General features: G+C 40.2%; 2 protein-coding genes across 4 annotated transcripts in view; both read left to right on the forward strand.

Moving 5' to 3' along the window:
- The first annotated feature begins 437 nt into the window (after positions 1-437).
- Positions 438-5326, forward strand: LOC101156005 (probable peptidyl-tRNA hydrolase 2). The gene is made up of 7 exons (XM_004068907.4): positions 438-682; positions 2136-2253; positions 2523-2594; positions 2699-2773; positions 3313-3410; positions 3951-4065; positions 4168-5326. Exons 2-7 carry the CDS (start codon positions 2146-2148, stop codon positions 4252-4254), a joined length of 555 nt encoding a protein of 184 aa, XP_004068955.1. The 5' UTR covers positions 438-682; positions 2136-2145; the 3' UTR covers positions 4255-5326.
- Positions 5327-6768: 1442 nt separating this feature from the next.
- setd5 (SET domain containing 5) overlaps positions 6769-15415 on the forward strand; it is a 30903-nt gene continuing 22256 nt past the window's right edge. For 2 of the 3 annotated variants that reach the window (XM_023955057.1, XM_023955058.1), the window contains exon 1: positions 6769-7194. The gene's annotated coding sequence lies outside the window, so the exon portion shown is untranslated. The remainder of the gene's footprint in view (positions 7195-15415) is intronic. The other variant, XM_023955059.1, reaches the window with a different exon arrangement.

A 15415-nucleotide genomic window follows, 5' to 3' on the forward strand; every position in this document is an offset into this window, starting at 1 on the left:
ACATGTTTTTATTTTTGGTAATGGAAACATTTAATTTGTTTAATCAAAAATAAAATTAATTGAACTAATTAAGGGCCTCCTTAAAAAAAAACTTAAGCTGTTAATATTTAATGTATTGGTAGATTGTAATTGTTTTTTAGCTGTTTAAAAGTTTTTGCATATTTTGCCTTTGGTGGTAAACTTGTCAGTTTTGATGATAATATTTTATTTCATCATGTCACCTTATGACGCTTCAGAGAAAATCATAATCAAAATAACGAATCAAAACAGTTGACTCTGGAAATAAATGATTTCAAACTTTTACAGGAAATGTTATGGTCTTTGTCTTTCGTAAATACTGTTAAAAGTAATGTTTATTTATTTATTTTTTGTAATATTTCTCTGGTATTATTTCGTCGTCGCTAAGCGTTCGCCTCCCGCTATGACCGTAGTGTTTGGCTAAGACGCGCATTGGAGATTTGACCGCGCGTGCAGGCTAACGAAGGGCGGCTAGCTTGACTGTCGCTTTCCGCCCCTCTCTTCTTCAAAGGAAGCCCGCTTGACCGCAGCAGCACAGGCGAGCACACAGAAAGACACCACGCTTTAAGTTTGAAATTATCTCGCCCTGCGTGAGAGTTGGACTTCAGCGAAACGGGAGAGGAAATTTCGGTCTTCATCGCTGTCCGGAACCACAAACGTTCAGGTGAGGTTAGGCCTCCGCGCGGCTCTGTTCGCCTATGCTAACATTAGCCTGTCGTTTGAAATTATTCCAGAACGACATATAATAAAAACATAAAATAAAAAAGACAGATTAAGTCCAATAAACCGAGATAGTATTTCGATGCAGAAATAACAGATTTAAATTAAAGAATTCCAACTATGTTATTTGTGTTAATGTCGTCGTGGGGGTAAGCTCCCCCTGTTAGAATTATTATTATTTATGAAGTTTATTAAACCTTAACCTAACTATAACTTTATTTTGCACCATTTTGCAATGAACTGACCTCTTTGCCTCTCTGAAACAAGTGAAAAGCAGATATTACCTCCCATTTAAATATTTTATTTTTGTGAAATCTGAGAAACATTCAGACTCGCTGAGCTCCTCATGTTTTCAACTGACGCAGAAAAAAGGTCAGCTCTTCCTTGAGATTTCTGAAAGTGCCTTTTGTTTTAGCAGCTTTTAAATTTAATATAAATCTTGTATAATTTATGATGTAATCTGCAATTTGCAAATGAATGTTTGAAATGCCAGTTCTTCGTAAACTGCTCTGTAGCTCAGACAGTGGGAAAACTTTCACAAAATCATTCATTGGCCATTTTTCTACTGTTTTTCTAATCCTTGCTTTTAAAATGTTCCTCTGGCTTCCATCTAACATCTGTTCTGGTTTTGAAGACTTTGGACCAATAGAGTTTTTAGTGAATTTAGGTCATTTTTCAGAAGGGTTTGAGTCAATGACGTCATCCAGGTGTGTTGAGGGCCAGCGTCCTGCTGGTCTCTCAGATATCCATGCCCTTACAAGCAGCTGATCAATTGGGTCAGGTGTGTTTGGCTAATAAGAAGATCCAGGGAGGAGGTTAGCTGGAAAATGAGCCGGGCATTGGCTGGAGTTCAACACTGCTGATACAGTTTGATCAGATTACGATTCTGAATTCTACCCAGCAACTGGATGATGTTACTCTCTTCAGCATTTTAGACACATCAAGATCACTTTGGTAAATTGGTTCGATGACTCACTTTGGCATCAAAATCTTTTTGGCTCCATTTTTAATTGGTTTTTGCTTCATAAAAAGTGCAATCTTTTCTAGTTCAAGCTTTAGGCTGTACCTTTTAACTCGGCATCTTCAAAAGTTTAATCCAGGGTGTTTCCATTTTTTTGTTCCAACTTTTTTTTGTGTTGAACCTTTTAAGCAAATTTTTTGGTATGCAGTTTTGTACAATATTTTATCTTCTACGTTTTGTTTTAGGCTTAAGCTTCAACTATTAGATGAAATTTTTATTATTTTTTTCACTTCCTTTCCAATTTTGTCTGGAATCGGCCTGTTTTGAGCCGGGCTCTTTTGTTTTTGGCAAATATGAGGATTTTGAAAATTTATTCTGCACATCCTGAAAATGTTTGCTTTATCATTCCCCCCTGCCTCTTCCTGTGTTAACCCAGTCCAGAAAACATGGAGCCATCAGAGGAGCCAGGACCAGAGCTGGGTCCTGCAGACGTGAACCCGGTGTTTCTGCAGCAGCTCAGGGAGCTGGACATCCCTGAAGAAGCAGCCAAGCAGGTGGGACGAGTCGTGGGCTTTCATACGTTCAACCTGCCCATGGCTAGACAGCATATAAACTTTAGTTTTATTATTCCTTTGATAATTGATGGATTACATACAATTATAATGGATGATCCTCTTTTTTTTTTTTAAACAAAGTTTATTGAAGTGCAGCAGCTTCTCTGATTTTTTTATGAAGCCTGGGGGAAAGAAATAACATGGTTTACTGCATACTTGTTCTGAGATGCTCCTGTTTTCTGTCTGACTGTTGCTTTTGTCCACTCCAGGCACTCCTGCAGACGGGGAACGTCTCTGCTGAGGAGGCCGCCATGTACTACTTCAACAAGCTGGAGAATGAGGTGCCCATAAGCTAGCCTTAGTGCCCTACAGGTACACCTGGGTACATTAGACCCCACAGTTTGTCCCAAGGCGAAGCTCAGTGTCTCTGTTTGCTGCGGTGTAGGAGGAAGTTGGGGATGACGTGCAGTTCAAGATGGTGTTTGTTGTCAACATGGACCTGGGTATGGGAATTGGAAAGGTAAACTGGTGGACCTGCTTTCCTTCCCTTCAAACACAGAGAATGTCTGATTAAGTAGCAAGTTGAGTAGAAAATTAGATTTTTTTTTCATCATTGAAAAGACGGAAAAAAAAAAAGACTATGAAAGAAACAACTTTTTCAGTGTTATCACCAATATTAAACATCAAGACAGTCAGAAACAAAAATGAAAACTTGACCATAAACGGAACAAGAACACTCAACGGCTTTCTTTTATTATTGATACCCGCTTATTCTGCTGCTGTAGTAGAACCATGGACTTTCTGATTAAAAATCAAATCATGTTATCAGACAAAAGTTTATTTTTTATTAAAAACACAAGATCAAAATTATTCCAAATAGAAACATTTGGATTTTAATTAACATTTGTTGACTTTTATTTTTACATTGACATAGTTTCAAGTTTAAACACACACATCTGTAGTTTGGCTATTTGGATTTGAAGAACAGTGATGTTTTTCTGTTTCTACTTAAAGACGAAGCACAGAGGATGGCTGTTGACTTGGTTGGTTTGTGTGCAGGTGGCCGCTCAGGTGGGTCATGCTGCCGTGGGTTTGTATCAAACTCTGCAGGAGAAGAACAGCTGGAGGGAGATGGCTTGGAAGTGGGACCACAGTGGGTAAGACCCTCTCTCATGTTGGTTGAGGAGTTTTTAAAAACTAATGAGGCATACTTGTCAAATACGCTTTATAAATCAGCCTAATCATTTATATCTGCAGAATTATGTTTATTCATTGAGCAGGGCTCTAAAATGTAATTTGAATCCTAACAATATGGAATACTGATTATTGCAATCTATCAATCAATTTTCCTTTAAAGCTATTTCTTGTGAATATATATATATATATAGATTTTTTTTTTTTTTTTAATGTACGGATGTCAATTGTTGTCGTAAGATTAGCTTTTGCTGAGTTTGATGGTATTTAATATAACTGTAAATCACATCATGAATTTGGCAGTGATCATTTATTTAGCAGGCTTTATAATTCTGATTCTTGATTTAGTCTTTAAAGGAAAGAATTGGGATGCAGAACAGGTTTTTTTTCCTGTTTTTTGTGTTCTGCAGCTACATGTTATTACCACTGTTACACATTTCTGAATGTAGCCATTGGTTTAGGGGTAAGAATGACTGATAACGAGAAAAATGTTTTCCATCCAGAGCAAAGAAGGTGGTGCTCCAAGGCACAAATGCAGCTCACCTGCTGGAGCTGCAGGCCCTGGCCAGCAGCCTCGGCCTGCCCACGCACCTAGTCCAAGATGCAGGTCACACCCAGGTGAGCAAGCATGTGTGTCATTATTCAGTCCGGATTGACTGGGATCATCTCTGGTATTGTCGGGGGAGGATTATTTAAAAATACCCATGTGTCTTTCTGCAGGTGGCATCTGGCTCCCGCACCGTCTTGGGCATCATGGGAGAAGAACAGATGGTGAACAATGTCACTGGTAGTCTGCAGCTGCTCTGAGGGCCCAACAGGGTCCTCACAGACTCTGCACACAGCAGTCAGCAGAGGGCACCGTCTGCCACAAGCAAGAAGACTGTTACCTTGAGTGTTAGGAACAGTCCAGAATGATGGTGATAAAACACCCACCCCTGATGAGACCACAAGCTCTCAGCTTGGTTTCTTTTTCAGTCATGACTCACCTCGCTTCTCCCTCCTCCTGACATCTAAAGATCTGTTTGACCAAAATGACATTTAACCATCTCTGTTCCTTAAATATTAAGTCTGGGTTTAGTCAGGGGAGCTGTAAACAAGAAAATACTATTCTGATCCCTCTGAAGACATGCAACACCTCAATGCTTACATTTCATTTGAAAGCTTAATGCTTGTGTTAGAAAGGTGATCATGTTGCAGCAAATGAATCCTGTGATATGTGTGTCATGGTGACCAGCTGATCAAAAGAACATCTCTTTAGAAAGAGCTTGTAAAGGTCTCTACCCTGCTGTGAGTACTGGAGGAGGAGGGAGGTCATTCTTTACAGATGATACCATGATACATTCATTTTGTATGTTTCCTGTGGATTCTCCTGGGTGTACATTCTAAAATATTAACTGTGTCAGATGCTTCATTTCTTGTCATTCCATCGTTTTTCTTCATATGAACACACAGCTGTTTTGGAACTCATCTGGAAATACTCTTATTTCTAAAGCGGCATCTGAAAAAGTTCCAAGCATTGTACTATTTTTTATTTTTGCTTTGTTATTGCAGAGGAGGGTAAATGCATTCACTGAATGGTTATTTGGAAAATCCAGAAAATTATGTTTAGCCTGTACAAATTAAAGCATACATAAGGGGGTTTTCCTCAGTTATACTTTTCTTTTCTTAAAACACTTGTGCTTGTTGATCATTTATAAACTGTTAGTGTTTGAACATATTCATTCAGAAAATCACTTGAGCTGTTTAAAATGCTGAAAAGTCTGAAGCCTAACTGTGCATGTAGTACTAAATATAATCTGTGTGAGACAACTCCTACCCTGGCCTGTGTGTTCTAGTATTCCACTCAAGTGAAAAATAAAGGAAGCAGCAGTGTGGGTAACTACGTGTGTGTTATGTTCTCACTGACACGTACACAGAAATTGTGTTGACATGAAGGTGGTGCAGCCAGGTGGCAGTGTGATCATGTCTCAGTGCAGGCTTTAGCCTTGCAGCATGTTTGGATCTTAAGGCGGGTCGCTCTGTGACGTCAACCAAACAAATACAGATGTTTTCAAAATTATTTCTAACGTTAGTTCTAACTACAATAATATGAAAAAGGCAATCTCTAGCCCTATTTTACTAAGCTGTAGATTAAATTCATTATTGGCCGTTTCCTTTAAATAGTATTTCCTTATGCATTCAGATAAAGAATTGAAAAATAATTTCTTTTTGACACTTTACGTTTTTAGAGTTGCATAAATAATAAGCATAACCACGGGCGTTTGACAGGATGTATTGATTATAGTGTATGTAGGTGAACGTAGTTTATTCCAAAATAGAAGAATTTTCTATTTTAAACGTCGGACGGACTGGTATATGTAATCCTACCTTGCAATAAAAGTCGGAAGCGTTCGGAACTACTCGGCTATTCTCGAAGATTCTGTGTGGGCGTACAAAGTCGCAATGAAACTACAAAACAGTTTTTCGTTCATACAGAGAAATGTCCTGCCACATCCAAGCTAAAAAAAAAAGCCTGTGCGACGGACAGCCATGTTTATAAGCACGTAGAGGATGTTAAAAACGGTCGGTACAAATTCTTGGGGCAACCACCCAAAGCTGCCTAAAAAAAGATATACAACCGCTTCTCGGACATATCAAATGCATTTTTTTGATGAAATTGTTGGATTCCAGATCATCTCAATGGGTGTTTTACCAAACAAAGGATTCGCATTTTCTGTGAAGAAGCCCATAAAAGGGAAACGGTCATTTTGGTTCTCCCAAGCGGGCGCCTCATCCTGAGATCAGCGGCACACCGGTAGGTGGGGGTTGACCCAATGGGCTAACCCTGCCGCTCGCAGCCCTGAAAACGGGCCCAGGAGACCCCGTTCGGTTAACGATTGATAATGTACGTGGAGTGAAGCGCCTTCCGCTGTTAAAATAGAAACGTAACCCATAAAGGAAAAGCAATAGTCCCATAACAGAATTCAATTTAAATCCATAGAATTTGTGTTAGATAACGAACATCTCCCGCATTAAGAAACCGTAGATCCTCACAACGAGTATTTTCCCGAGTCCATGATCCTTCCCTAACTCTACATTCGCCCAACTACTGTACTCATACAGAAGAATAAACCCTCGCAGTCCTGGTGAAAGTAGATCCCACCCCGTTTGGTGACGTAAATGGAAAGAAATGATTGATGTTTTAGGTTACCAATGAGTTCTGCGTGCTTCGTGAATGGAAAATAAGCAGTTCTGTATTCTTCAATCAGAAACGAAGGGCGGGAACGCGCTCCAAAGCCGCCCAAGAATGTCGCCCGTGCACGGCTGCCAAGGAAGCCCCGTACTGTGATTGTATGTCAGTTTCGGTAGGGCCTGCGGTGGATGCCGGCGTGGAGGGGGATGGGTGCTTCACGAACGTAAGGATCCGACACAGAACTGGAGCCCCGTATTACATACAGCAGACTATACCCCTGTATAAACAGCGACTGTAAATATGCAGCACATTAAAATAATTTAAGTTTTTCAGCTTTGGAATGTTTTTAGACACTCAATGGATATAGGACACGCAAGCAAGAAAGGGAATTTAACTTTCTGGCAGTGTGTTGGAGATACTGAGAACTTTTTCCTTACGCTTGGAGAGGAAGCTACTTCTGAGGGCAAAGTATACAGGAGACTCCGAGGCCGATACACCGGCCTACTTGCCTAATTGGAATTGATGCTGGGATAATACATTTGCGTCGCCTGTACACATTTGGAATGCCTCTTTAGGTGAGTATCATCAAATTGTGTTAACTTGGCATAAAATTGCGCACTTGTGTTACGGTCGTGAAAACATGTAGCACTCACTGACTAACCAACCAACCATGGTTTTAGTCCAACTTACCTCCAGCTAGGGAGCTAACCCACTACTAAGCTAGCAAAACCCAGCGCCCAGTTGAGTTATGGGACCCACCTCGTTTCTTCCAATATTTTTCAACTTTTAACTGGCTTTTTGGTGTAGCTTAAAACAATAAAATTGTAACCGTACCTGCAGGATTATTTGCTTTGGGCTATGTCTGGGTGGATCTTGCGTGGCTCTTTGGTCAGCCCCTCGTGTTGTTTTTGTAGTTAACTACTGTAACTCTACTTAAGTCGTATAAAAATATCATGTTATCAAATTAGTCGCAGCACCAACAGTCATATTCGGCCTCAGCAGTCAGATTTGGCTTGTTTGAGTTTGTTCTATACCGCGTTTAGGGTATCATCATCATGGCATGGTGGGTTTTTTTTCTCCAATTTTTTTGCGGTTCAAGTAGTAAAGCAACAGTAAAGGCACATTTTATGTTTTTATAAAATCACAGTTGCGAGAACTGAGGCAGGACAAAGATCGATACGCTTCACACGGATGTCGTCTTTAACCATAAACACATTTGGCTTGGTGTGCTCAGCAAGTTTCCATAATGTTCCCACGGAGGAACAACACAGCTCCATGTTACGTAGCTCAAGTGCGGTTAGCAGCACTCAACGCTCAGTTTGCTTGCCCCCCTCCCCATTTTTCCTCATAATAGTTTGAATTATGTTTATTAATCAAGTTAAAGCGAGACTTGATTATGGAACATGCGAACTTGTTTGAGCAGTTTCTTGAATTAGTGTTGTTTTTCGACACCCGCATATTGTTACATTTTACCTGACCTCCAGTGTGTGTCCGACTAGTTTTGGGGATTGTTGGACCTTGTTTGCGATCATTTTTTGTGGGGGGGCTATGATTGAGCTGGAAGCAACAGCTAGCGGACAAGCCGAGGGCAGTAATCGCTCTGCTAGCTCACTTAGGTATTCTTCAGCTGGTTGTAGTCGGGTTTAGCCTCCTGAAACACCTCTCAGTCATACCAAAGCTTTTCTTTGAACGAGCAATAACCGACCTCTTAGTTCGTCACATAATGAATTTGATGGAAACCTGGCTGCATCGCTGTGGCTTATTATTGCTGAACTGTGCTAATGGTTGCAGTTCCGTCTTTAGCGCGGGCGCTCGCCTTTCTTTTTTCTGTTTGGGTTCGTGTGTTGTCTTTTTATGCTGTGCTTGTGAGATGAAGGCTCCAGGAAACCAGAGCTGTGGCCTCAGTAGTGACTTGCTGTTGTTCACCTCCCCCACCAGTCAACCCCCAGCCTCGGTTGCTGTTAAGGGAAATGGGTGGCATTTTAGAGCAGTCCTCTCCATTCCCCTTTAGCCTCCATTTTCCAGGGTAACAGCAATCACGACCCCCTTATTTAGACTACAAAATTGTCACGATTGTTCACATTTTCCCTGATAAGCTTACATAACATTCAAACGTGTCGTAGCTTATGCGACACCAGTAGTCTAGCAGGAGAAAATGGTTTTCACCTCCACGGTGACACCAAGACACCGTCCACGGAACTTATTCCGTTCCGCCCGGCTTATGTTTGTCCGCGTGTTTGCTATCCCAGCCGGGGCCTGCGCTGCCGAGTCCACGTCGCCTGGCAGTGCAGCAGTTTACAAAGAAAACAGGCTGAGGAGACGCTGGATGTGTGTGCTGGCATATATGTGGGCTGGGTCTTCAGTTCTGTTGCTCTGTACTACTGGCTAAGAAATGTATTTTTAGGCCGGTTTTAGTATCAGATGATGAGTTAATGATTAGGGCTCATTTGTTGCTTGATTGCTCAACAGTTAAGTTTTGCTTGGTTAAAACAACATGCAAATATTAGTTGTAAAAGTTTTTTTAATATATATTTTTGTTGTTGAACAATTGTCAGTTTTCTTAATCCTTCATTAACCTTGCTTTATGAGCGCTCATCTCTGCCAAAGTGTTTTGTCAAAGCCAAAGTGAGCGATGGCTCCTTCCAGGTGTTAAAAGGAAGCATGGCTGCTCTTTGCTAAACCCAATTTTCAGTGGTTCAAGTTGGAATTTCTATGAATATGCTTTGGGTCTTTTAATAGACTCTTTGGATTATAGCTCAGGAACCTGGGCACTCAACGCCATTGGAAATATGAGCCCCCGAGCACCCTCCTCCCCCAACCCAAACCATCTTATTATCTTAAACGAACACCGTTTTTCACTAACAGAAACAAAGAAATGTGTTCTGGTGAGTATGTAATGCAATTACTGTTGGGGACATAGGAAAGCATATGGGGCTAATTCTTAAGTCAATCTGTAACCACAAGAAATTTAGCTGTGTCATTGCCCAACACACACTGTTTCTGTTTTTATTGCAGAGCGCCACTCTTTTCCGTGCGCATGTACTTGTTCTTGTTATCTGATCACTACCTTTTGTTTAACCATGGAATTGTTTCAGACTGCCAATCCTTACACTGGCATTCCTGATCTCTTGGGTTGTGTTGGGGCTTGTGTTATAATTTAGTGCCGGTTTGTTCATATGGTACTGCAATTCTTTAGTTGTAGCTGTCCACACGAAACAAAAATTATTTGTGTTGTCCAATAAGAATAGCTGCAAATGCATGCACACGTGTGTGTGCATGTGTGTGTGTGGACCTGTCTGCAGGATGTACTCCCTTCTATGGGCCTCTGGGGTTTTGGAGATGGGAGGAATGTGCAGACAGGCAAGGTTAGCTCTGCCACATTTTTAGTGAGGAAGGAAATAAAACCCGTTCCTCTCATTTCACGTTGCAGCTACAGACTAGTAGATCGAACTCAAGTCAAATATCCTTGAATACTTTAGCTGTTGCATTGCTTATGGGAACTGTTTGCAAGTTTTTTTCTGACCCTACTAGGATTTTGGGCTTGTTAGTCTCCTAGTCTTTCAAATGTGATTTGCAGTGCTAGTTCTAAACATTTAAATATTCACGATTCATTTTAAAATAATTTTTCAGCCTTTCTGTCTCTGTCTTAGATGTGATGTCTGCAGAGGAATATTAAATGTTTTGTTTTGCCCTGGGGCATAACAGATGGGTTGGTCACACTTTTTATTCTTGTGTCAAGAATACAATAGCATAAAACATATTTCAAGCTTAACATTAATTGTGGTAAAAAGAAAGACCAAAAATAATCTTTGATTTAAACCTTGACTTGTTGACAAAGTTAATGTTCTTGTCTAGATCAGAACAACATGGTGAAGCTGACAAAGACTGTCAGCTCAGTTAGTTTTCTATTTCAGCAGCTCACTGAAATGAACCAATTTTAGGATTAAAATAAATACAAATCTTTGGGGTGCTTGAGTCTAAGGAGCTTTTGTTCAAATAGTTTTTTTGTTGCAGGGACTTAGCTCTTTGTTTTGACATTCTTTTGGATTGAGCAGATTGATCAGAGGAGATCGAAGCCGGAAGCTGGGCCATTTTTAAAGGAAATACAGGATTCTCTAGTAGTGAAGACGCTCAGAGGCACGAGGCGGAAAGCAGAGCGTAAGCGAAAGCACATCTTTCTGTCTCTCGTCTGAATCCTGATGACAGCCTCCATTGCTGCATGAAGGGCAGGTGTAGCTGTTGATATGGTAATAAGGTTGCATGTGTTTAATGGCCATGTGACCAAGTCAACCCAACTATTGTTTGGGATCCTTCAGTGTCCACAGTCTCATACCCAATCTACTCAACGACGGAGAGATCTAACGCTACACTGCATTTATAAAAACACTTTAAATCTTTTTTTTCCTCAGTAAGTTTTTATGAAATACATGCAAATGTAGAAAAAGGATGCAAGGCAGGATGGCCTTCTGTGTTGGCTGCTCTGTGCTGCTGTGTCTCTGTCAATGATAAAAGATCTTTGAAACAAAGCTGAAGGCAAGTTAAGCCTGAGGCATAAAATAAGTATTTCAATGTGGATAATTTGATCACAGCCTAATTAAAAAATTTGATTAACTCCAACAATAACACAATATCGATTTATTTTTAAAATTATAATACGGTGATTTTTATCCTTCTGTCCAATGTTATGCTGGTCCATTCATCTGACCACAGACAAATAAATGCAGTAGTTTCTAAAAACTGGAGGAGCAGGTCAGTGTTTATTCTCAATATGGAATCTGATGTATCTGAGAGACTAGATGATGAAAACTCAGTATTTCACAAAAAATATCTGTTATGACAAAACCAACATCATTTTTTTAGACCATAATTTTTACGCTAAACAACGAAATAAACAATGACTATTTTATTTTCAAGCTGTTATGTAAAAATTCTCCATGTATTGATTTCCAGCAGAGTACAGACAGAGATAAATTGACATGGAATAAAATCCATATTTCGCATTTTATTGTAAGCAATATTTGTCTTTCTGTGTTAGATGGAACACGACTGAAACATTTTTTTATCTGAATTTTTTTAAACATGAATTGATTGAAAGGACACGGAAATTGGGCATTCTTTTTGGTAAAAGAACAAAATCAAATGTGTAAAAGGCAAATTCAACAAGTCATAAATGTCTGCTGTCCAAGAAAATGTTTTAAAAACCTCTTTTTGAAAAAATACTCCTTAAAAAATTAGCAATTCTGTTGCTTGAGTCATCTTTTATTTAATATTGTCTTGCTCTGTGTGAGGGTCTTCAGATGCTTCCGTCTTTGTCATTTTTGCTTTCAGGGACATTTGGAACACATATTCCATGCCCCCCCCCCTCCCCCGCTGCAGCCTCTCCTTTGCAGCTGCTATGTTTTCTGCAGGTTGCCATCTTGCTCAGTGAGGTTAAAAACAAGTGGCTGTGTCGCCTGCCTCTCTGCGGCCTTCCTATTGGTGCTGCAGCGCTGAACCGTCTCCAATGAGGTGAAGTGTTTTTCTTCCCGTGGGGGGAGCAGCACTGCAGAGGGTTGTGCTGAAAGGAGGCAGTGCTTCTTGGGAGAATAATTGAGGAGGAGGCCGCTCAAGAAAAAAAAACAAAAAAAAACAAGGCCATGTGGGGGTGAGACAGGCTGGCTACAAAACGTAGCTCTCTCTCTCTCCCTCTCGCCTCCCCCTCTTCTGATTTTTCTTGTTTTATTGCAACCTCATGATTTGTCCTTCCCTTTTCTTTTTCTCACTGTGACACTGTGTTCACGCTCACTTCTTATGTCTGTGTGAAAATCCAAATCCTGTTGGTGATGCATTCTTGCCAGTGTTCAGGCGATCTCTCGCCACCTTTTGAACTGTAGCAGCCATTTTACTCTTCATCCCAGTGACCCCACTGTCTTCTGGCCTTCTCCAGTTTCTCTTTCTGTTTGTGACATAACTACAACAAACTTAAAAAGAAACACACTGGATTCATGCAAGCATTTAAGTGTTTTACTGCACAAACAAAATCCCGCATTTACTTTGATGCCGTGTCTGGCAGAGGTCATCATAAAGAAAAAAGAATCAAGTGCAAAGGTCACCAAAGTTTTGAAATTGACCAAACTGGCCCTGTTCCTCCTGTTTTTTTGCTATTGTTGCTATTAGCCCAGAAATAAGTTCAGGAAAATAGTTGGGTCATGCCAGGTTTTCCTGTTTGTAAGCATCATGGCTACTTCCTGCTAAGAAGACTCTCAAAATCGTTAATGTTCTTTGTAAGTGGGCTTTTTCTGTTGCTGTTATCTAATGTGATGATTTTAAAGTTGCCTTCTCTGTTTTTTTTTTTCTGTCCATAAGCCCCCTTTTTAACTCGACTTATGTGAACTTGTGCTTCTTCCTGTAGTCCAATACCATTAAGCACCTTTGTTATAGTTTTGTATGCATTTCATTGGCATTTTTTTTTTTTTTTTTTTAAGGCTTGACACACCTGATAATGTGTTTTTAAAACCAGAACTAAAAAGTTCCTTAAATAGGAAAATTGTGTTTCTGCTGAGGGGACAGAAATTATTTTCTTTGTTTGCGAATTAAAAAAAAATTCAGATAGTCTGCTTGTGTGACAGTCTTTTGGAGACTTAACATTTTTGGGATAAAATGAATGTGTTTCAGATCTGTAAGGTCCCAGATTCCACTGAATTGTGCTTTGGAGTATATCGGCAAAGTTTGAATCTATTTTGCCCGAGCACTGAACTGAGTGATTACAGCAACCAAATTACGTGGCCTGAGTGAGGCTGTTCCTTCAGTCATTGCTGGTTTTTTCAGGAGTAGCCAGTATAACTTTCTTATTGAAAGCGCTACCAAAAATGTAGTTGAACAAGGAAGACCAATTTTTTCTCAAATATACCTTTAACTTTTCTTGTCTTTTCTGCAAAACTCACTCAGTTGCCTCTTTGATGTTTAATAATTTTTGTCATAGTCTCCCTGCTTCCTATTGCCCCCCCCCCCCCCCCAACACCTCCTAAAGCGCCAACTTTTCTTTTTTTTCTTTGTTTTATTGTACATGATGCGGTCAAGTACCGATATGTTCAGGAAGATATTATCCTCGATTTTTTTTTTCTTTTTTTTTTTTTTCTACATTACTGTAGAGAGGTGGAGTTCAGGGTGAAGACATCAACAAAAACCGTCAAAGCAGGATGGCAATAGTTTTAGGAAAGCATCGTGTGAAAGTTCTGCACACTTGAACATGACAGTTTTTGTGGTTTCCTAAATTTATAGAGGGAACAAAAACTCTTAAGACCTAATCATAAATGCCCTAACACAATCATTTTTTTTTTGTTGGATGATGCCCCACCTGTGTGAGAGCCAGATCTTGTTTGGTTGGTTAACTTGTCAGGGTACAGCATAGTGTTTTCTTTAATTGGGACAGTATCGTCTAGACCAGTGTTTTTCAACCTTTTCTGAGCCACGGCACACTTTAACCTTAAAAAAAATCCCGCGGCACACCAGGATCCAAAAATAAAAAAAAACAAAAAAAAACGGAGAAACTCAGTCTGTATTGATCTACAGCCCCTCCACAATCTCACATGCATTTTTGAGATAATTGTGGCAGAAAAAGCTTGAAACTGCAGCTGTTTTTTTCTAAAAGATGCAATAAAAGTTAAGTTAGAAGATGTAAAAACAGTTTGATGTGTGTTCGTTGATTTCAAGACGTTTAACAACAGATCTCCTTGAGCGCTGTCACTCTCACAACCCAATGGATCATGGGAGATGTAGTGCATTAAACGGCCGGCGGAGATCGCGTCTCTGAGCTTCCTTGTTTTGTTCACTTGTTCCACGGTCTGACATCGGATTCTGTGGAAAGCTGCACCGATAAATCGCTAAATCGGGACAAGGAAGTGAAGACTTTAACCACTTCTGATTGGTCAGACTGATGACATGTGATTAAGCTCCCCAAGAATGATTGGTGGAGACAGTTAAAAGGACGGGACTTTTCCAAAATACAGCCGGAGTTGCAGCTGAATCGCGGTACGTCATTCTTATCAAAATGTCTTTAATAAAATAAAATAAACGCAAAGAAAAAGTATTTTACGATCTTTTATATTCCTAACTCCTCAGTGTTTTATCAGGGCCTGTTTGGATGAACAGAGAGCTGAAATCCTGGAGATGGGAAATGTTTAATTTTTCAGTTAATGAGGGCAATTTCCCACGGCACACTTGACCATCTCCCACGGCACACTAGTGTGCCGCGGCACACTGGTTGAAAAACACTGGTCTAGACTGAGATGGGTATAACTCGTACTATAGCGAGAAAAGCTCTTGGAACTTTCCTAAACGTCCTATAGGGTTCGAGGGGCAATAAACTCATTGCTGATCAGTTGGGTACATTTATGCCGGCCAAGCTAGTAAAAAGCAAATGTAGATTGTTGTCTAGAAAGAAACAGACACTCTAGAGTTTGATCATCTTATGCGGAATAACACAGGGCATTCCAGTCTAGATGGGAGGTAAACATGGCAATTTAGGGGTTCAATGGGTTTTGCTCAAGTAGTCAACTGGAATTGACAGTTCTGATTTCCTGAACAAGCCTTATCATTATCAGGATGAAAAGTGGTTCTTCTCCTGGACAGCGTAGGATGGTAAAGTCTGACCTGGATGGTACACAACTTGGGGGTTGTCCGCAAAGTCATTTCCAAGTCTTTTAATGAGTTTCTGACTCAACTGCTGCCACAATTGATTAAAGCAGGGCGAGCATTTCCTTTACGCCCCTGGCTTTTGCAGATGATATTGCTCTTTTGAGTACCTTAATAAGGGGG

This window comes from Oryzias latipes, chromosome 5 (genome assembly GCF_002234675.1).
Source record: "Oryzias latipes chromosome 5, ASM223467v1".
In the NCBI taxonomy this organism is placed as follows: Eukaryota; Metazoa; Chordata; class Actinopteri; order Beloniformes; family Adrianichthyidae; genus Oryzias; species Oryzias latipes.

Coding starts and splice junctions, on each gene's coding strand:
- LOC101156005 (XM_004068907.4), top strand. CDS start 2,146: ATGGAGCCATCAGAGGAGCCAGGACCAGAGCTGGGTCCTGCAGACGTG. Junction 2,254..2,522: donor CTGAAGAAGCAGCCAAGCAG/GTGGGACGAGTC, acceptor TGTCCACTCCAG/GCACTCCTGCAGACGGGGAA. Junction 2,595..2,698: donor TCAACAAGCTGGAGAATGAG/GTGCCCATAAGC, acceptor GCTGCGGTGTAG/GAGGAAGTTGGGGATGACGT.